We start from the raw sequence: 22034 nt of genomic DNA on the forward strand, positions 1-22034 counted from the left end.
GCCGGTCGCCAAAGCGACAGGACGCGTAGCCGGTTTTTTGGGGGGGTGGTAGGGTTGTGTGGTGGCGCACATCTTCTTGGCCAACCGGCCCCACTTATATTGTCACGTGACTCCAGCAATTATGATGTCACAATGCACCAGGTGACTGAGCTCATGCTGCCCTTTAAGGGGCATTCTGAATTAGAATAAAAACAGTCATTATCGACCCTCAATGTGGTTGCAGTGTTTCTTCCACTGCTCACACCACCACAGGTGCCAAATTTTCCAAAGTACATGATATTTGTTCCATAAAGTATAAGTAATCTTTTCAAATGGTATGCAGCTATGAAGTTCTGCCTGCTCTATTTCCATACCTAAATCTATAATCTGAATTCCATGATATTGCTATACATTTCCAACAAACTGTTCAAGCAATTTGTACAAATTCAATTTGATACATAGTTAATTTTAATTTAGGTCTTAAACCTTAATATTACTCAATAAGTATAACATTGGATTCTGTGGGAATTTAACCCGTGTAATTCGTTCCAAATTATATAAAATTTTTGATGATCAGCTGTAGCTCGAGGGCTACAGCAGGAGGCGAATACAATCTGACTTGTCATGGGCCTCAGACAATTAGTGTAGTAAAGAAGAGGATAGAGCATTTTGGCACAAATGTCCACATGAAAACGCTGTGGCCATGCAAGCTTGGGGAATAACATGATGCTGAATAAGTTACTTGGGCTTGGCAGAGAACAGAGATTTCTGAGGCTTGAGTTGAGTGGTAACATTTATCTAAACATGGCCATGTATAGAAAAAGGGGAGATTTCTAAGCAAATGTTACTTCCTTCAGCTTTGGTTCAGGATATGGTCATGAATTGCTTGTGTGTGCAAGTGCATCGTTGAAGTTTGAAGACTACATATGGTGATACTCTGTCAATCACCCTGTAGTCAATCTTAAAAAAAAATGAATGGCTCGAAAGGGAAATGTCAGGACTTTATCCCCTGGAGCATTGACAAATGAGGGGAGATCTGATCGACTTATACAAAATAATGAGGAGTATAGACATAGTAAATGTAAGGTTTGTTCCACTGGGATTGGGTGAGATATAAACCAGGGGACATAGGTTAAGGGTGAAAGGGGAAAGGTTTAGGGGGAACATTTGGGGAAACTTCTTCACACAGATGGTAGTGGAAGTGTGGAACAAGCTGCCATCTGAAATAGTAAATGCAGGATCAATTTTAGCATATAAGAAATATTTGGACAAGTACATGGATGGGCTATGGATTGGGTGCAGGACAGTGGAACTAGGCAGAATAATAGTTTGGCACAGACTAGAAGGGTTGAAGGGTCTTTTTACTCTTCTGTAATATTTATGGTTCAATGAGTTTGCATTGCAACAGTCATTGAGTTGAACTCTGATCTACAGCCCAAATGCCATTCCATCATGTGCCACTTGTGCACTGATCATATCAGACAGCAGTAATTGATCTCCCAAGTAGATGTGTTGCCCCTATCAAAGAGTGCCCTGGAAACAAAGTCAAAATGGGAAGTGGGAGGATCCATGATGTTTCCTGGCTCTCCCTGGTCTCATCTCATAAAGCTTTCTTACCAATGATATCGTAAAAGCCTAACACATTGGAGAAGTTTTTGTTGCCCTTTTTCATATGAGGCTTTGGAAAATTTCATGGCCCTTCTAAGTTTAACTTATTTGTAGAAGCAGTTCAAAAGACAGAGGGGCAGGCATCAAGGAATATTTTGAACATTTCTATCAGTGTTATATAAATATAATAAGGAAAATGAAAAAGGTTTATTTTAAAATTAAATCAAGCCAAAAGATGTTCACTCAAATGTATTAAAAGTTCTACTGCACGAGTTAGGATTTTTATTCTGCATTTATGTGAAATGTTTAGGTTTATATTGATGGTCTCTTAAGCTCAAACAAGACTTGACTAACTTGGAATTTGGAGCTAACAATACCCCATGAGGTTCTTAATAATGTAGCCCTTTATTCATAACGAAATGTCGTAAAAAAGAAACAGATTTATGTTTGTTAAGCCTAATCACAGAGCTTTCAGTTGGAGGTTGTATCCTTTGAATATTGTGTTCTCATGGAATGCAAAGGAAACAAGCCACAGCTGTGGGTGTATGCCGACTTCAGTGGGATTCTGGATTAGATATATCATTAGTCTAAACTGAATCTTATGCTAAGATTTGCTTTTGGTTTATGTTATTCTCAGAGAGCTGAACTTCATTTTGATGCTGTCTTGCAGTGAATGTACATTGCAACTTCTGTCTTAAAATGAATAATGTATGACCCAACAGCTGGACTAAAATGAGTGTTGTCAGAATGATCTTTTTACATGTAAAGTCATGTATGGTCATAATGAAATATTTTTTCCTTAGGATCTGAGCATCTCCAGAATGATCATGGAGTAATTGTGGATTATAACACAGCTGACCCATTGATCCGGTGGGATTCTTATGAAACACTCAATGCTGATGGCGAAGGTAAGGCAGGTGTATTGCGTTAGGTTTTAATTGGAGTACTTTTTTGGTTTTTGGTTTGTTCTATTAAGTTATATCCATTTTGATTACTATATGTTGGAGCGTGTCATTTAAGTGCTTTAGTGGCAGATTTAGAGCAGATGTTTCTATTTCTAACACAAACAATAAGAGAGGTGGCTGTTCTTGGTTCACGGCCACTGGGACTGGTTTGAAAATTCCCAAACTTCGAAAGTTGATTAAAATATATTTACACTAGACAAAAAAATTATTAGCCATTGGGCAAAAGACCATGCATCCTTGATCATAGTGCAGTTAATTTGTGGGTTTATGAGAAAGCTGTTTTCTGCTGCTATGTCGTGTAGAAGTAAGAAATCTACCAAGGTGAATTATTTAAAAATTACTTTCTGTGCTTTCTCTTCTAGTAGGGGATTGCTCACAAATTGGTTTCTTTCACTATAGTCTGAGGTGGCTACAGAACACCCCTTCTGGCTTCAAAGTAGAAGGAAATTACCTTTGCAACGAGTGCTACTTCTAGCAGCAAATGGCTAGTTCCTCACTGTGAGAGTAGGTCAGTGATCTGCCAGATTAGACCAGGGCAAAATTTCAATTGATATCAGGCCACCTTGACCTCCATGTGTACAAAAGCTGCAAGACCTTTTCTTCCCCAGCAGGCTCTTCCCTTATAGATTGCCACATAGAAAATGAGCAAGAGACTTGTAGGATATGTTTGGTCACTTAACTTGTTAGGAAATACTTTTAGGTGCTTGAGCTCCTTTCCGTGTACAGCATGCAGAAAACCTTAATTTTTTTAAAGCAGCAGCCCATAAAAAAAAGAATGAAATGTAATCTCTGTCCGCGAAGAGACTTGCAGAGCATTTGCCATCTAGCTGCCTCAGAACTAAATTTGAGCACAGTTGCATGCGCCCAGGGGTACAGCACAAAACTGAAATCTGTTGAGCAGCATATGGATTTATTTCATGGAAATTAAATGGGATATGTGTGACATAATTGAAAGCAGTGATGTGCAGGCCAGGAAGAATTGAGGAATGTTTTTCAAATGCCATTCATGCAATGAGGGCAGGCATTGAGGCAAATTTCTGCTGGGGTTATTTTAGCTATTTTGCATGACAGAGCAAGACACAATGAGCATGACAGTGACCTTTCATCAAGCCATCTCAGTAAAAATGTAAAAGCTTTGGAAAATTGCAGGAAGAGCAGATCTTCCTGACATGGAGCTTATAAAATTCTCTTGGTACAACATGAGGCGGACCAACATGCCTGTGACAGAGCTGATATATAAAGTCTGAAAACAGCTATACCATAGTGAGTTAATTTACCCATCTGAGAGCAACACAGAGTGAGACCATTCAGGCCATGTCAGCTTATGAGAATTCCTCCTCTCTTTATTCCCCTATATCTCTGCAATCTATGCATAAGGCTCTCCTTCCTTTGATTCTTAACAGTAGCAAAATAACTTAATATGCAGGATGTGGGGGAAAATGTTAGCATCCAGAGGAAATTCATTCAGCCATGGGGTAGAGGCAGTACGCTACAGTCAAGACTAAACCTTTATTACTGGAACTGAAAGCTGCACTGTCATGCCACCTCCATGATTAGCAGAGTGGTAAATTTATTTCTCACTTAATTCAGGTACACTGATAAAATAAATGATCAATGGCCACATATTGCTTAAACTAAAATTGGGCAGTGAGAAAATGGTGGGAATTCTGAACGGATTAGGTCATATCTGTGGGAAGAGAAACAGAGCTAATACAGTGAAACCTCGTAGAACGCGTTTCATTAATCCGCAGAATTGCTTATCGCGCAGGTGTCTGTGGACTTCAAACCTTGATTTTAGGATGCCAGGCTAACAGTGGTTAACAGCCACAAACTCAAAAATTGACTATTATGACGGACGAGGGGAGGAGACCGGCAGCGTGAGTCGGGCGGGCGAGGGACTGGCAGCGTGAGTCGGGCGGGTGAGACACTAGCAGTGTGAGTCGGGCGGGCGAGGGGGGAGACCAGCAGCGCGAGCCGGGCGGGCGAGGGGGGAAACCAGCAGCGCGAGTCAAGCGGGCGAGCGGGGGGGGGGGGGAGACTGGCAGCGCGAGTCGGTTGGACGAGGGGGTGGGGGAGACGGCAGTGCAACTGGAAGGGGGTGGATATGGCAGCACAATTCGGGTGAGATTAAATCTGTCTCCCAAGGCTTCTAGAAATGGATTGTGTACCTGTATGTGGAGTTTAAAGGTCTTATAAAAACCCTATAATATGAGTCACAGATTTCTGTTTTCCTGCTTCCTGAATCATGACATATTCGCATCTGTTCCGCGACTCGGCTGTAACGTGGTATGAAATCTTGGACCCCAACTACTGCATTCTAACAAGGTTTTACTGTATTTAAGGTTGAAAATCCTTTTGTCAAAATTCCTTCAAATCAATGACTTAAAATGTTAACTCTGTGTCCTTTCCACAGATGCTGCCTGACCTGCTGTGTGTTTCTAGCAATCGGTTTTTATTTCAAATGTCCAACGTTTGCAGTCTTTTGAATTTCACTGCTGTAGAAGCTGAATGTGTGATCTTCAAATAATTAATTGTCCGTAATTTGTATGAACTGGATACGGAATGCAAAATACACTAATTCAGCTATCAATAAATAACAGCTTGGAATTTCATCAGTTCATTGAAAGGAAAGTAGTCTCTCTGGTTATGTGGTAAAATTGATAATTCTACAATTTATAAATTGAAGTTTCTAGATGTACAATGAAGTTAGCAGAGTGGTAAATTTATTTCTGTCTACTTTGGAATTGTTGAAAGGAATTAGTTTTACCTTTTCATATGAAACAGTGAAAAGTTGAGTGCGATCTCAAATGTGCACTTGGTTTTAGAGGGAGATTATCATTTCTTTCACAGATGATTTACCAGTAGGCTATGAGTGCATGGATCATTCTCCTAATGCTGATTTCACCTGTGTGTGCGCGCATTTTAAATTCTGATCTGCAGTCAATAGTATGCATGTCTTTATCATATGTCACCTTGTCCAATGTTTTGAGAATACTTGATACTTCTGTTGACTATTCTGAGTTGAATGGCCGCTCCAATAGAGAATTTAATTTAATTTCAGGCTGAAGCTTTTCTAAAAAAGAATTTGCAAGACTTGGAGCTTGTTGTGAATGGTCATAACTTTGTCCCATTTTGTGTGCCACCTTTATCTTTTCTGGTGCCTAGTTACCAATTATTTTATGGCTACCATGTCACTGAGAATAATCAAGGCTGTTGTGATCTTGGAATCTTAGCCTCTTCATCACCATGACTCCTTAATTCTGGGCAGTGTGGAACTCTTTAAGGTTTGTGGCTCACATCCATCTAACAGATATTGATCATGTGTACGTGAACAGAAAATCACAAGGGCAGTTATAGTTCCTTCATGAAAATGACTAATGATGATATCAGTCTCCTTGATGCTCGGGGCAAGGAGTCAACTCCTTTCCCCTCAGACCCCTACCCCCCCCCACCATGGTCACCTGATGTTTGGTCCAAGCAGGTCTCTTATTGACAACAAATATTTTTTGAAAATTGTCCTTGCCCAGCCACCCTCACAGTCTTTGCTCCTGGCAGAGACAGATGCATGAACTTGATGGATTCCAAGATAATACTGACAATTTGAGGGTCAGTGGTTTGTGAGAGTGTCTATGATGAAATATGTCCAGTCTCTTGACTTAAGGTGTGGATAATGTATATCCTCTGAAAATAAAGCAGGAACAGCTTTTTCTTTTCGAAACTAAAATAAAATAGAGCTTCCATGCACCTTATTTTAGAGAGCTTGACTGTTACCTTCAGAGTTTAACGGTCAGATTTTAGGAATGAATAACAAGCATTCTTCTTCCACTTTCACTTTAATACATTACTGGCAACTTGTGTGCTGCTCACACTACACAAACACACTTATAATCTTCAGTGATGTTATTTAGTGTCACCAACTATCATGTCCCTCTGTCCCTTTATTCAGTCGTTACTTCCATTTAGATTCTTTCAGATTTTGTTCTGATGAATTTCTAAAATAATGTCTCAACGTGTTACTTGCGTTGTTGATCTTTGACCTACATCTATCTTATAATGGAATTCTGGTCTTGCCTTGCCTCAGTCAAGCAATGCTAAAAGTTTTTGTTTTGATAAGTTCAGATCCAAAGATTCCAATGTTCTTCCAGCTAGCCTCTGTAAACTCCTAGCTTATCCACGTATCTTGCAACATATCTTCTTCATCCATCCTCCCTTGATTATTGATCCACACTGACTTCAAACAACCCCTCAAATTTAAGTTCATTTATTTATCATTGAATTGTACAAGTCTTCTTCTTCTTCTTCTTTGGCTTGGCTTCGCGGTCGAAGATTTATGGAGGGGTAATGTCCACGTCAGCTGCAGGCTCGTTTGTGGCTGACAAGTCCGATGCGGGACAGGCAGACACGGTTGCAGCGGTTGCAAGGGAAAATTGGTGGGTTGGGGTTGGGTGTTGGGTTTTTCCTCCTTTGTCTTTTGTCAGTGAGGTGGGCTCTGTGGTCTTCTTCAAAGGAGGTTGCTGCCCACCGAACTGTGAGGCGCCAAGATGCACGGTTTGAGGCGATATCAGGCCACTGGCGGTGGTCAATGTGGCAGGCACCAAGAGATTTCTTTAGGCAGTCCTTGTACCTTTTCTTTGGTGCACCTCTGTCACGGTGGCCAGTGGAGAGCTCGCCATATAACACGATCTTGGGAAGGCGATGGTCCTCCATTCTGGAGACGTGACCTACCCAGTGCAGTTGGATGTTCAGCAGCGTGGATTCGATGCTGTTGGTCTCTGCCATCTCGAGTACTTCGATGTTAGGGATGAAGTCGCTCCAATGAATGTTGAGGATGGAGCGGAGACAACGCTGGTGGAAGCGACTAGGAGCTGTAGATGATGCCGGTAGAGGACCCATGATTAGGAGCCGAACAGGAGTGTGGGTATGACAACGGCTCTGTATACGCTAATCTTTGTGAGGTTTTTCAGTTGGTTGTTTTTCCAGACACTTTTGTGTAGTCTTCCAAAGGTGCTATTTGCCTTGGCGAGTGTTGTCTATCTCGTTGTTGATCCTTGCACCCAATGAAATGGTGCAACCCGATGAAACAGAGTTTTCCAGTCCTTGGTGCAAAACACTGCAAACATGCATACAATCAAATGATACTTATGCACAGAACATATATAAATTTTTTTTTTAAAAGTAAATATTATTACTAAATAAATAGTAGAGGTACGGGGTGTTTATATGAGCAGTTCATCAGTCATTCAGCAGTTTCAATGCCCGTGTTCCTCAGCCTGGTAGTCTGGCTCTGATACTCCTGTATCTCTTTCCTGATGCGATGAAGCTGGAAGATGCTGCATTTGGGGTGGTAGGGGTCTTCACTGATTTTTGCAAGCCCACTTCAGACAATGATCCCAGTAAATCACTTTGAGGGGGTGGAAAAAAAGGCCAGGGATCCTCTCAGCCGCTCTTATGATCCTGTGGATTTACCTCTGATCTGATACTCCATAGCAGCTGGTCAGGAATACTCTTGATAGAGCTCTTGGAGAAAGTTGACAGGGTGGTGGCCGGCAGCCTTGCCCATTTCAGTCTTCTCGGGAAATGTGTGTCCAGAATGGGTCACTTGGTGCTCTTTACTCACTCCTCTACCGAGCTATTATGTATAGTGGAGGATGGTCATCCCTGATCCTCCTGAAGTTCAAAGTCATGTCCTTTGTCTTGTCCACATTCAGACTCGGGATGTTATTCTGGCAACATTACATGAGATTTTCCACCTCTTCTCATTGTTGCTGATGAGGCCATCTACTGTCGTGTCTTCTGCAAACTTGATGACTCTGTTGGAGCTGAATCTGGCATTGCAGTCAGTAGAAAAGTGCACTGCCCTGAGGGCAGTGCGTAACGGTGCTGGATGTTCTGCTGCCAACTCTGAAAGGCTGCAGTCTTTCTGTTAGCAAGTCCAGAATCCAGTTCCAAAGAGAGATATTGAGTCCAACAAAGGCAGCTTCTCCACAGATCCGGGGTCTTCTTTGGCTTGGCTTCGCGGACGAAGATTTATGGAGGGGGTAAAAAGTCCACGTCAGCTGCAGGCTCGTTTGTGGCTGACAAGTCCGATGCGGGACAGGCAGACACGATTGCAGCGGTTGCAGGGGAAAATTGGTTGGTTGGGGTTGGGTGTTGGGTTTTTCCTCCTTTGTCTTTTGTCAGTGAGGTGGGCTCTGCGGTCTTCTTCAAAGGAGGTTGCTGCCCGCCAAACTGTGAGGCGCCAAGATGCACGGTTTGAGGCGTTATCAGCCCACTGGCGGTGGTCAATGTGGCAGGCACCAAGAGATTTCTTTAGGCAGTCCTTGTACCTTTTCTTTGGTGCACCTCTGTCACGGTGGCCAGTGGAGAGCTCGCCATATAACACGATCTTGGGAAGGCGATGGTCCTCCATTCTGGAGACGTGACCCATCCAGCGCAGCTGGATCTTCAGCAGCGTGGACTCGATGCTGTCGACCTCTGCCATCTCGAGTACTTCGACGCTTGGGGTGTAAGCGCTCCAATGGATGTTGAGGATGGAGCGGAGACAACGCTGGTGGAAGCGTTCTAGGAGCCGTAGGTGGTGCCGGTAGATGACCCATGATTCGGAGCCGAACAGGAGTGTGGGTATGACAACGGCTCTGTATATGCTTATCTTTGTGAGGTTTTTCAGTTGGTTGTATATGATCATATTAAATGCCAAACTGAAGTCAGCGAACAGCAGCCTGGCACCTGAGGCGTCATCTTTTCCAACCAAAAAGGCATTATATAAATGTATGTTTGCTTTTGAAAATATTGGAATATTTTCTCAAGTCTCCCCTTTCTTTTTAAATGACAGCCCATTTATTTTAAATGATTATTTGTATTCATTAAAACAGTGGAAAGCACATATTCCACTGATCACATCATGCAGTTGCGCACAGTTAACCCATGCAAGCACCCAAGGAGAACATCAAGAGGTTTTTTTATCATCAAAGTTGTTCAGATAGCAAGTCAGAGTCAGTGGAATTGTGCCAACTTCAGGCAGGCTTGCAGTAACTCCTCCTATTGCAGTCGAGTTGGGTAGATATGAGGGAAGAACTCCGAGAGGTGAGGAGCCGGCAGGCTGCACTCTTCTCCTTTAAATCCTCCATGAAAATTTTCCAATCTAAAATCCGCACAGTGCAGCAGGATGAGACATGCTCCTCTTCTTCCAAAAGGTTCACAGAGGGAGCTCTCACACACAGCCTGAAGGAAGAGGACGGCTCAGTAGCAGACCCACCAATGGACATACTGAGGATCAATGGATCCTCTTATGCTGATCTTTATGACAGTGAGACGATAAATAGCACAGCCGCTCAGAATTTCTTTCCTCTGACATGGAGTCTTGGACAACAGCAAGCAGGAAAATCTAGACTCTGGAGAAGCTGACTGACTCCATCTGTTCCTTTGAGTCAAATAAAGTTGGAGGCAATAGCTTACTGGCTGAGTTGTCCTCAGCTCTGTCGGACAGGGTGGGCCCAGACCCACTGAAGTGAACAACGCTATGTTTCTGGTCGATAGCATGTCAGATTCCACGAGGAATCATTATCCTAATCTACAAGCAGAAATAGAACATCAGGAATTGAAAATCCAATTAATTGTTGAATGTTAATTCCAAAGTGCTCTCCAAGGCCATCACAAATTGGATCGTCTGTCCTGAGACAGGTGATATTACCCCCCTCCCCCAAAGACCAATCTGTTGGGGATCTGTTCAGAGGGGGTCAAGACATGCAATAAAAATTGGTCAGAGTAGATTGTGAAGGTCCACCTGAAACTGGGACTGTGATAGCTGCACTCCTTCTCAACAACAGGGAAGAACCTGGTCTTCAGGTGCACGATGATATACTGAAAGTAGGTGTGACCCATCCTCTGGGCTTCTGCCCTTACAGTCACCAGAACCATCTTCTTGTTCATCGGGTATCCAGGATGGAACTGGTCCAACAGCTGGCCATGTACATCACTTGAAAACAGGCGTGGGGGTGAGGCTTTATTCAATGTGCCTGTGACCCTCAGTCTGACGACTACCTTCATGTGTGGCTTGAACGAGGATGCCAAGAGCTGCTATGTGCTGAGGTTCTGCCTGTCCCAGGTGTTATGAAAGATGGGCCTGGCCCCATTGCCACACAGCATTATAATTAATTGGACATTGCCACACTATCTATCCTTCCTGGAAAAGGTTTCTCAGTTCTTATGACTAGTGGAGTGCCTCAGGAATCTGTGTTGGGACCAATGTTGTTTGTCATCTATATCAATGATCTAGATCACACATGTCAAACTCTGGCCCGCGGGCCAAATATAATGATATTTGGCCCGCAAGATCATTTCAAAAATGTATTAGAGGTGGCCCGCTGGCCGCCGCGCCAGTATAGCGCATGCACAGCTAATACTATAAATCCCAGAATGCATTGGCGTCAGCCCGCTAATCGCTCCCACCTCCTCTGTTTACGTTGCAGGGTCTCACCGTGGACTCTGGTTTTGTGGCCTGGTCGGTGTCAGGGGAAGCCAAGGCCGTTTCCCAGCGCCCGGAACCGGAGGCCTCGGGCCTGATCTCGCCATGACCGTTGCCCACTCCCCCTCCCTGCCGCAGGCCGACCCACGACTCACGGTGACGGGGCCGCTGATCCGCCGAGATGCCGCCCTGCAGCGAGAGCCGATGCCCCCGCACTGTCGTGTCCCCCCGCCTGCCCTCCCATCGCAGTGCGGCCTGGCCGGTGTCAGGGGAAGCCAAGGCCACTTCCCAGCGCCCGGAACCGGAGGCCTCGGACCTGACCTCGCCAGGACCGTTGCCCACTCCCCCTCCCTGCCGCAGGCCGACCTGCGACTCACGGTGACGGGGCCGCTGATCCGCCGAGATGCCGCCCTGCAGCGAGAGCCGATGCCCCTGCACTGTCGTTGTCCAACCCGATTGCCCGCAAACCCCGCCCTCCCGCACACATAAGGATTATGTGGATTATGAACTTTAATCTCAGGATAAAACGATCTTCCAATAGTTTCATGTCACAGTGATAAATATATTCCTGGTTAAAAATGGTCCTGCACCTGGATACGAGCTCATTAGGCATAAAACTTGAAAAGTGTGTCAATCAAAGGATATCTGTACCAATGGAAAAAGGGCATGGCAAATAACCCTGCTCGAGTTCATGCCCACAATCAGTCACCCATTTGATTGTTTCAGGAATCATGTTATTCTCCCACATTCTCAATAGCCCTCAGATTTTACTATTCGACAGCACACTAGCAACATTTGACAAATCCTCTATAGAGAAATATTATTTATTGAATATTTTATTTCTCATTTGTTAATGCTTCTGGAAAGAGTTTATCCAAAACTATTATTAAACATTTATTTTAATAAGAAAAAGTTTAACATTACATATGTTGAAAGAAGAGAAAACATGCAGATGTTGTTGAAAATTTTCAATAAATATTTAGTTCGGCCCTCGACTTAGTCCAAGTTTTTAATTTTGGCCCTCCGTGAATTTGAGTTTGACACCCCTGATCTAGATGATAATTTTAAATTGGATCAGCATTTTTGCAGATGACACAAAGATTGGAAGTGTGGTTGTCAGTCAGGAAGGCTTTCAAAGCTTGCAGAGGGATCTGGACCAGCTGGTAAAATAGGCTGAAAATGGCAGATGGAATTTAAGTGTGAGGTGTTGCATTTTGGAAGGACAAACCAAGTAAGGACATACATGGTAAATGTTAGGGCACGGAGGAATACGATAGAACAGAGGGATCTGGGTATACAGATACATAATTCCCTGAAAGTGGTGTCACAAGTAGATAGGGTTGGAGAGCTTGTTGATATGTACTAGTAAAGTTGTACAAGACATTGGTGAGGCCATATTTGGAGTATTGAGTCTAGTTTTGGTCACCTAACTGCAGGAAAGATATCAATAAGATAGAAAGAGCGCAGAGAAGATTTATTAGGATGTTGCCTGGATTTCAGGAAGTGAGATACAGGGAAAGGTTAAACTTTATTTCCTAGAGCATAGAAGTATGAGGGAAAATTTGGTAGAGGTATTTAAAATTGAGGGTATAGAAAGAATAAATGTAGGTAGGCTTTTTTCCACTGAAGGTAGATAAAATACAACTAGAGGACATGAATTAAGAGTGAAAAGGGAAAGGTTTAGGGTGAACATGAGGGGGAATTTCTTCACACAGAGAGGAGTGGGAGGGTGCAATGAGCTGCCAGCTGAAGTGGTGAATGTGGGCTCAATTCTAACCTTTAAGAATTTGGACAGGTACATGAATGGAAGAGGTATGGAGGGCTATGGTCTGGGTGCAGGTCAATGGGACTAAGCAAAATAGTCATTCAGCATAGATTAGAAGGGCCTGTTCTGTGTTATAATGTTCTATGGTTCATAAACACTTCAACCACAAGCCAATCAGGCAGTGCTCAGCATGGGACATCCTGCCATCACTGAGGGACTAGGACTGGATTGATACTATGGGGTGATCCCCTGAGCAGACTGTCCTGGCCATCTGGTAGAATGTCTCATCGCCAGAACTCACCAATAAGCACCAGGACCTGGCTTGGCTGATGGTGAAAGCAAACCTTCTTGTTAAATCCTTCCTGAATGACTGGAATATCATCTCTAATGTTGGTTGCCCTCGAGCTGACTGTGATGGGGAGGAAACCGATGCCCACCTCTTGGCAGATAGTTAATTTGCTGAGTCAATGTAGAAAGATATAGGGTCCTTGTTACAGAGGGCACTCTTTTATTTACAGCTGTTTGTGGGGAACACAAGCAGAGACAGACATCCAGCGGTGCTGGAAGATCATCAACTTGATGAAAGATGCTCTTTGGACTCCCTAAAAGCTGCTGGTCTTACAGCACAGTGATATGAAGGTGAGGGAATGATGCTGTCTGGCATATTCCAGACTACATGAGTATGTGCTGAGGGATGGACTGAGGCTTGGTGCAGCCAAAAAGAGGGTTTTGTGGGGAAGAACCACAGTCTAGAGTAGGCATTCTCAGCAGGGGCCCTACAGCACCCCCCTCCCCCCCCCACCCCAGGGGCCACAGTGCATTAAAGTAAAAGCCTTGTTTTCTTTTCACATCACATAACATAATTTGTTTTATGTAGTCAGTAGGAGAGAAGTGTGGAAAATACCAGAACTTGACTGCCCATAAACTCTGAGTTGTAGAGAATGGCTGGTCTCGAGTCTTTCCACTACCAGGCATTGAGGGATTGATGTCGATGGGGAAGCCCCTCAAACAACTGGAGAATAATCCCAGGTGGTGTTGTTACTGGCAGTGGTGCTCAGTAGGAAAATTTGCCAACACGAAAATGCACATGTATATGTAACACTTCCTGCTGTTTTACTTTGTGTATATTTGTTATTGGTTCATAAAATTTATTTTGGGAAAAATAATTGGTCTGATTAGCCTTATCGGCTGCATTCTGCTTGTATGAGTCTCTAAAATTTCTGTCTGAAGATTTGAGATTGGACTGAGTTAACGATATGAATACCTTTAAGACACAGTAACCAGGTTACGTGTTGTATTAATTTGTTCGCCAGGCATAAATTCCACTGGAGCTGGTGGCTAGCTTGGATGAAAACACACACACACACACACACCACACACACACACACACACACACACACACACACACACACACACACACACACACACACACACACACACACACACACACACGAAGCCCCACCCCCTTGTTGACATTTTCCATTCCCATATTTGGCCAGTGTGAAGTCTCATGCATATCTTGTAAGACGAGTCACCTTCAGTGGGAGGAAAGCACACAGCATACTGAAAAATAAGGACCTTTTTATCCAATACTGCCTTCACACTGCAAGCCTGAAGTGCAGTGATTCTCCTTGAAGCTGCGCACTTCAGACGAACTTCTAGTTCTGGCAGTAATGAAACACAGTGTGAAAGGTAAGCTGTCTGCGTTAACGTTGATCATTGTTTGTAAAGCTTGTGTGTTTGGGAAAAGCAAAAGAGAATAAATTCAGATGGCTCAAGCTATTTTTTTTAAAAAGTGGAAAGGAATGTTTAATGAACATGCCCAGAGTTGTCTCAATGTGCAAATATGTTCACAAATCATTTGGTATGGCTGCACTCTCGTAACTACACACCATTTCATCGGATTGGTTATTACTGTAAGTTTGTTGCTGATTGAAAGTGGGGAATAGCATGTGGATGAGGCCCAGATGTGTTTACCTAGCTGGAATCAATTTGCTTCTATTTTTACAAGTGTTGAGTGAATGACAAAAGGGAGTTGTAGGATGTGTTATCAGTTTGAAATACTTTTTGTCATTTATTTCTATTTATCTTTGTGGCAGCATTGTCCAGACAGTAATAAATCAAATAGATGGCTGCAGAACAGATTTTTTAATTTTAGTCATTTCAACCTCATGTTAAGAGGTTGAGTTAACTTTTCTTCTTAAAGGTGGCAGATATATTTTGGCATTATTCAGATTAGAGATCTTTGAAATTAATCTGCAATTATGGAATTTCAACATCCAACAAAATTGGGAAATGTAGACTTGTGGAGAAGTTGATAATGATGGTATTGCCTACACAATCATTGTTAAAGACTAAAATAGAAAGCAACGTTTCAAACCTGTAAGAGTGAAAGACAGAAACATTCTTCCAAAAGTACTGCTTGTTTTCTTCTTTATCTTGGTTTGAGCATGAATGTTATTGCCTCCCATATGGAAGAGAGTAAGTAATGTGTGCAAAAAGACGCTGAAGAATGCTGTGTTATACACAATATGTTACCAAGGAACCCATCAAGGAATGTGCAAGGAATGAATCTATCAAGGAATATGGAAAGCCATATTGAATCTATGTGATGAAAATATTTGTTTCTAAATGTGAAAATTTTGTGTGTCAAGTTTGCAGTATCTGTAAGTGTATGGCATGCAGCAACTGCAGAATGGTGCCATCTAGAGGACAGGTAACAATCAATGTTTATAATCTACATTCGACACAAAACACATTTGCCTTAAGATCTTGTGTAACCTTCCATTGCTCTTCGAGGAACACAAAACCATGCACAAAGGGAAAGAATTTGATTGAATATGTTTTCTTGCTCTGGAGCTTATGTCATACTTACCTTTAATTAGATTGTTTGTTTCCTTCAATTTTTTTTACTCTGCTCTCTGTGGGTTGTGGAGTTAGCTGGCAACTTTTCAATACCTCTTTACCGCTCAGTGTGGTTGAGCAGTACGTGGGTTCACCAACTTGGTCAGGCTCCACAATTGAATTGTGTTTTCAACTGCTATGTTGGACACCTGGATAGGATTCTGCATCCTATTGATTTATATAGCCTGTGCATCATACCTCCTCACTGAGCTTTTAAGAGTATCTCTGTTCTGACTATGTACCTTCTATGCAACCACCCATTGTGGATACCTTAGTGGTCTTCGTTTCAGATACACACGCAGAAAACAGTTGGGTGCTGAAATGGAGTGGGCCAAGGAAGTGGGACAAATTACTGTTTCGGCTTTAAGCCCCAAGGAACTACCCAGTGGATGACACTGAGCCTCTCAAGAAAAATCTGTGCTTCAAGCATGTGCTGGGATGGTTGATTGGAAGTTTGAATTAGCTGGAGTGGGGATTTGTAGCCTGTTCTATTTTAAGTCTGGTGAGAGAACTACAGGCATTGCTTTACCATTTAGAGCCAGAGTTGGCTGGTTGGAAGTCAGTGCTTGATTAGGGTCAGGGGTTAGTTGAAATTGAGGCCTCTGGTCAGGTGCTCAGAAATTGGACAGAAGTTCAGAGATACATTTGGGGAGTTGACTGTTGCAGTGAGGCACCTGAGGAGCCTCGGCCAGGTGTTAGGTTGGGTGGAAGTGTGGGGTGGTTTTGCTCTGTGACTTTGAAAGGTGTGGAGCCAAACTATGAGTGTTGGGTTCAATCTTGGTTTTGACCATGGATTGGCATCACAGATTGAAAACAGTGAGTGATGTTGACTGCTCTTGGGACAAAGTAAACTAGGCATTTTCCTCTGAGGCCAGAACTGTTGAATGAAGAACAGGGTCATTTCATTACATGTCTGATATTGAACCTTCCTCAAACACACAAGTGCATGTTAGTGTAGCATAACCGATTGAATCCGGCATTGTCTGCAAGGAGTTTGTCTGTTCTCCCCATCCTACCCAATTACACCCATTGACCTACAATTCCAGTACATTTTGAATGGTGGGAAAAAGCCAGAATAATCAGGGAGAACAAACTATCTTCTTACAGGCAGCTCGGGATTTGAACCCCAGTCCCGATTGCTGGCATTCTAACAGCATTGTACTAACTGCTACATTAACTGTGCTGCCTGAATCGAAGGATGACTTTCAGGAGATCACAGCATGGTCATTGCTCTGCTACTTACAAAATCCTTAGCCAGAGTTAGGTTATCTGTGAATATTTTCACACCATGTTGCCAAGAACATGCAGTGTGCTGTATGGGTGATGAACCGGACCCTCATCTGTCCATCACTCAGGCAAGTAGCGGTTGGGACTTCTCTCCAACCCCATGGATCGATTATTACAGGCACAGGTTTATCATCACTGTTAGGCTAGATTCTGACTTCAGAAGTTCAGTCAGAATCCAGTGGATGGTAGCCTCACACCATTGGCTCCTCAACCAAATGCACACACCAAAGCTGCAGCTTCTTTCATACTGAGCACAATTACTATTGCAACAACACATCATCCATAGGGTAAAACTAACCTGTCTCATTCTGGTCTAGTCCCAGCTCACGTTCCCTATCCAAATTTCCAACGCTTTGTGAATTCTGCAGACATCAAAGGATCTAAAGTAATGTCGCTATAAACGCTTGGCTGCTTCAAGCCAGTTATCCCTGTGGTAATTTTTCTGACACCTCCTACTTAAAACCCAATAGCACAGAAGGATTGTGAAGCCCCACTTTTGCTGTCTTTATTCGTACTAAAAATCAAGATCAAGGTTTGGTCACCTAATTACAGGAAAAATGTCAATAAGATAGAAAGAGTACAGAGAAGATTTACTAGGATGTTGCCTGGACTTCAGGAACTAAATTATAGGGAAAGATTAAACCAAGTGAGGACCTTATTCTCTAGAATGTAGAAGAATGAGGGCAGATTTGATAGGGGTATTTAAAATTATGTGGGTGGGGGATAGACAGAGTAAAAGTAGATAGGCTTTTTCCATTAGAGTGAAAGGTGAAAAGTTGAGGGGGAACATCAGGGGGAACTTCATACAGAGAGTGGTGGGAATGTGGAATGAGCTGCCAGCTGAAGTGGTGAAGGAAAGCTCAATTTTAACATTTAAGAAGAATTTGGACGGATATATGGATGAGAGAGGTATGAAGGGCTATGAACTGTGTGCAGGTCAGTGGGACTAGGCAAAAAAAATGGTTCAGCACAAACTAGAAGGGCCAAAGGGTTCTGTTTCTGTGCTGTAACATTCTATGGTTCTATCAACCAAACATTTACTTTTTCAAATGTCTTTCAAGCACTACCTCTGTCACATCTGTAGTTTGTTCCACCTACCCACTATCCTCTGTAGAAAAATGTGCTTTTCAGGTCTCTTTTAAAGCTTTCCATTCTCCACTTAAATCTGGATTTTAGACTCCATAACCTTGGGAAGAACATTGTGACTGTTTACTTTATCCCTGTCTGTCATGATTTAAGTTCACCCTGCAGCCTCCTATGCTCTGGATAAAAGCAACATAATTGTCATGCACAAGAACTCACAGTGAGCATTGGTCAGATGTGATGCATTACACATTCCAACAATCTGGCATTTATACAGGATTCTGCTGCAGGTAAGGACTCAGAATCCAAGATGAGTTTTCCCATGATTAATTGGATCTTTTGACACCCCTCATTATATCACCAGGAAAGAGGGCTTTTTGAGCAATGCCATCATGTCCATAAGGTAACACAATAATAATCCCCTCCAGCAAAACTGTGTTCTGTCATTATGACCGTTGTAATTCCTTTGCTTCAGTGCCCTGGAGTGAAAAAGATCAGTTGCTTGTTACTCTAATTGCATCTTTTTGTAAGATTCATCATGAATATGTCAACGGTAAAATATGTGATCTCAGCAGTCACTGGCTCGACATGGCTACTCATGAGCATGGAAGTCCTAAGTAAATTATGGTTAGCCACATGTAAAGATAATGTAACTTGCTGCTTACTAAGTGGCTAATTTATTTCTCTGCACATTTTAAAGACATTTGAATCAAGACATTTTAACTGTGAATTTTGCAGGCTGAGACTGGGTTACGTACACTCGATTCAAACAAACTCTCATATTGATATTAAATTTGAATGGCAGGAGCTTCTCTCTCTCTCTCTCTCTCTCTCTCTCTCTCTCTCTCTCTCTCTCTAATTTAAGGGAATGTTTTTTTTCTTATCGGTCTTGTGCACTTCTGATACCTTATAAGTTCAAGTTTGTTGTCACCTTTTACCTGGCAGAGTGAGAAGGGTTCTTCCACAAGCAGTATAGCAAGTCAACTCCAACATTCATACTGTACAAAGTGACAGGGCAAGAGCACAATTACAGAGTGTGAGTTTACAATGAGAAAGATTGATTTGTACATACAGCAAGGACAGCTCGGGAGCAGCATTAAAGTGTTTGTTCAGTAGCCTGATGAATGCAGGAAAGAAACTGTTTTGATTTCACACTCTTGACCTTTCCCTGATGTGAGGGAGAAAAGAATGTGCTGGAGTAGGTTGGGTTCTTCAGTATGTAGGCTGTCTTGCCAAGGAAGCAAGAGATATCAGTAGATGGAGGGAGGAGTGCACGATGTTCTGAGTGGCATTCACCACCTTCTGTAACTTCTTTTGATTTGGCCAGAGCAGCTCCACTACCACACAGTAATGCATCCAGCGAGTATGCTTTCAATGGTGCACCAGTAGAAGTTGTGGGGGGAGGATGTTGGCACATGCCCAACTTCTCGATATAGGTTCCGTGTTCCATTCTGGATGACCGGTCTTATCTCAGAGTGGATGAATGTCAGAATTGCCCTACCTGTGATACTGAAGAGTAAAATGATCGATTTCCTTCCGTTCTCTATCTCTGAATCTCTCATTCTCTCTGTTGCTGTGGACCCTGAACGCCCTCTACGGCTTCTACTGGCCTCAAAAATCTGTCCAACTGTCAGAATACTGAGCAACAGAATCAGAAAAAATGCTGGACACAAGGAGTTAAAATGCGGTGAATTATCTCCAAATGGCGGCACCAAGGCCAGCTCTCGTGAGAGGCGTTATTTTCCATAGATAGGCCCAATTTTCACATTAATTGTGTAAATTTTATATTTTTTCTTTAATTTTGGTGCTCCTCTTGAAGTGAACTCAAGGAAGCATGGTTTGATGGACCCAATGCCGTTGTTTAAAAAGAGATGGTTTGGAACGCGTACACAGATTGTCGTTGTTGGGGAGAGAGAGAGCGACACCAATCTGGACATGCGTTCCAAATCACAATGTAGGTTGTGAGGTGAGGCCGTTGCCCTTGATAACCCTGCACCACTTCGGGCTCCCTGTAGGAGAAGGGATGCCGGCCTCCCAGCAGGGACAACGGAGGTTACTAACTGTACAATATTCAAATTTAAATTTTGGTCTATGTGCGGATAGAGGTAAGGCGCATAGATTATAATTTGGGGAGTACCTGTTTTTAACCAAAGACAACATTTAGATCATTAAACACACTACTGGAGGAACTGAACCGTCAGGCAGCATCCATTGGAGGGAAATGGAGAGCAGACATATCTTGATCATGTTGTTTTTTGAGCATGCAGAATTTTCCACTGGATTTACTGAACGGTTTGGACTTGATTCTTTTTGAAGCTATTTCCATTTCCACTGAGGCAATAAATGAAAATTTGTCAAATCACAATCACAACCCAATACCAGATGCTGGAGCAAGAATGATCTCTCCTTTTATCATTGATGAGTGGTTTTATGCATTACATTTGTTAAGAAGTCCTTTTTTTTTCTTTTTTTGTTCTCCTAGTGTCACACACCCAAGGTCCAATTGATGGAAGCCTGTATGCCAAGGTGCGAAAGAAAAGCTCGTCTGAAAGCAACATTCCTATTGGTGGTGCTCCTGTAACTGCAGGCCCTGAGCAGATTGAACATACCCTGTCAGTCAGTAGTGACTCCGGAAACTCCACAGCCTCCGTAAGAACAGACCGAACAGAGGAGCATTTACCACCAGGTGTCAAACGAGGACTTAGCCTGCAAGAGAAAGCTGATCTGGACCGACTTTTAAGTGGATTTGGACTGGAGAACTCAGTGCAACTAAAGGATATGACTGAAACGAAAGTGAAATATAGTGGAGTGCGTCACATTGTACCAGCTCAAGTTCACGTGAATGGTGAACTGAAAGCAAAGGACAGGGAGACTGACATTTTAGATGATGAGATGCCAAACCATGATCTGCACAGTGTAGACAGCATTGGGACTCTTTCCTCCTCTGAAGGCCAGCCATCAAACAATTTGGGAAACTTAAGTTTTCACAAGAGTAGTCAGAACTCTCTGCTATCAGATGGATTTGGAAGCAACACTGGAGATGATCTGCATAATGCTGCAGTACCAGACCTTGGCATTGGAACAGAAACAGGGTATGAGAGAACATTTGTGGGAGTTACCGAGGGAAAGAATGTCTTTCAACGACCCAGAAACCCAACCCTGCCAACACAACCGCCAGTTTATAATCAGAGTAATTATTCAACTCAAACTTGGGTACAGCAGCAGCAGATGGTTGCTGCTCAACAGTATATCTATCCTGCAGAAAACGATTTGCGGTTTGCAATGGTGGGCACTGGAGAAGATCCAAGCAGAATGCAAGCGGCATCCAAACTTCCAGATGCTCCAACACGAGGGTCTAGCAGCAGGGATGCTGTCCAGCGAGGGCTTAGTACGTTATCAGGGGACGGGAAGCCACAAGAGCACCAAAACTCTGATGTCTTGTTTCAGCGTGAGAGGCAAGCTCGCAATCCATCGGAGATTGATCAGGTTGCTGAAGGTGCAAAGTTAGGATCAGAGGAACAGGATTTGTCGTCTTCTCCAACATTGGATATTGATCAGTCAATTGAACAGCTTAATAAACTGATAATGGATTTAGATCCCACATTCGTGCCAATTCCTACACGTGTTAACTCTGTAAAGAAAAGCGCTCCTACCAAGAAGAATGTCATCTTGCAAGGAAACATTGGTGTGAATTCAGGATCAGGGGAACAAACCCAAAATGTTTCGTCAAGTGACAGTCAACAGGGTAAGTTAACCAGACAGAATTATAGTAACCAATGACAGAAACGTTGTTTCAGGAAACTCTGCGGCCCTTTGGGAAGTAGATCTGGTCACTACACGCACTGATATTGAAACTACGTTCAGGAAAGTCTCTTCTGTTTTGTGCCTCTAAAAACACCTCAAAATAGAGAACATTAAAGCATGGTGCAGGCCCTTCGACCCACATTGTTGTATCAGTCTATATAAACCTACTCCACAA

The 22034-nt window shown here is 43.0% G+C and overlaps 1 protein-coding gene across 16 annotated transcripts in view; it reads left to right on the top strand.

Moving 5' to 3' along the window:
- Positions 1-22034, top strand: part of LOC138750166 (tensin-3-like) — a 480425-nt gene that overhangs the window by 373427 nt on the left and 84964 nt on the right. For 15 of the 16 annotated variants that reach the window (XM_069912329.1, XM_069912327.1, XM_069912319.1 and 12 more), the window contains 2 exons: positions 2391-2495; positions 20538-21800. In XM_069912329.1, the coding sequence (XP_069768430.1) occupies positions 2391-2495; positions 20538-21800 (1368 nt within the window). The remainder of the gene's footprint in view (positions 1-2390; positions 2496-20537; positions 21801-22034) is intronic. The other variant, XM_069912370.1, reaches the window with a different exon arrangement.

The sequence above is a fragment of the Narcine bancroftii genome, chromosome 1 (genome assembly GCF_036971445.1).
Source record: "Narcine bancroftii isolate sNarBan1 chromosome 1, sNarBan1.hap1, whole genome shotgun sequence".
Taxonomy (NCBI): Eukaryota; Metazoa; Chordata; class Chondrichthyes; order Torpediniformes; family Narcinidae; genus Narcine; species Narcine bancroftii.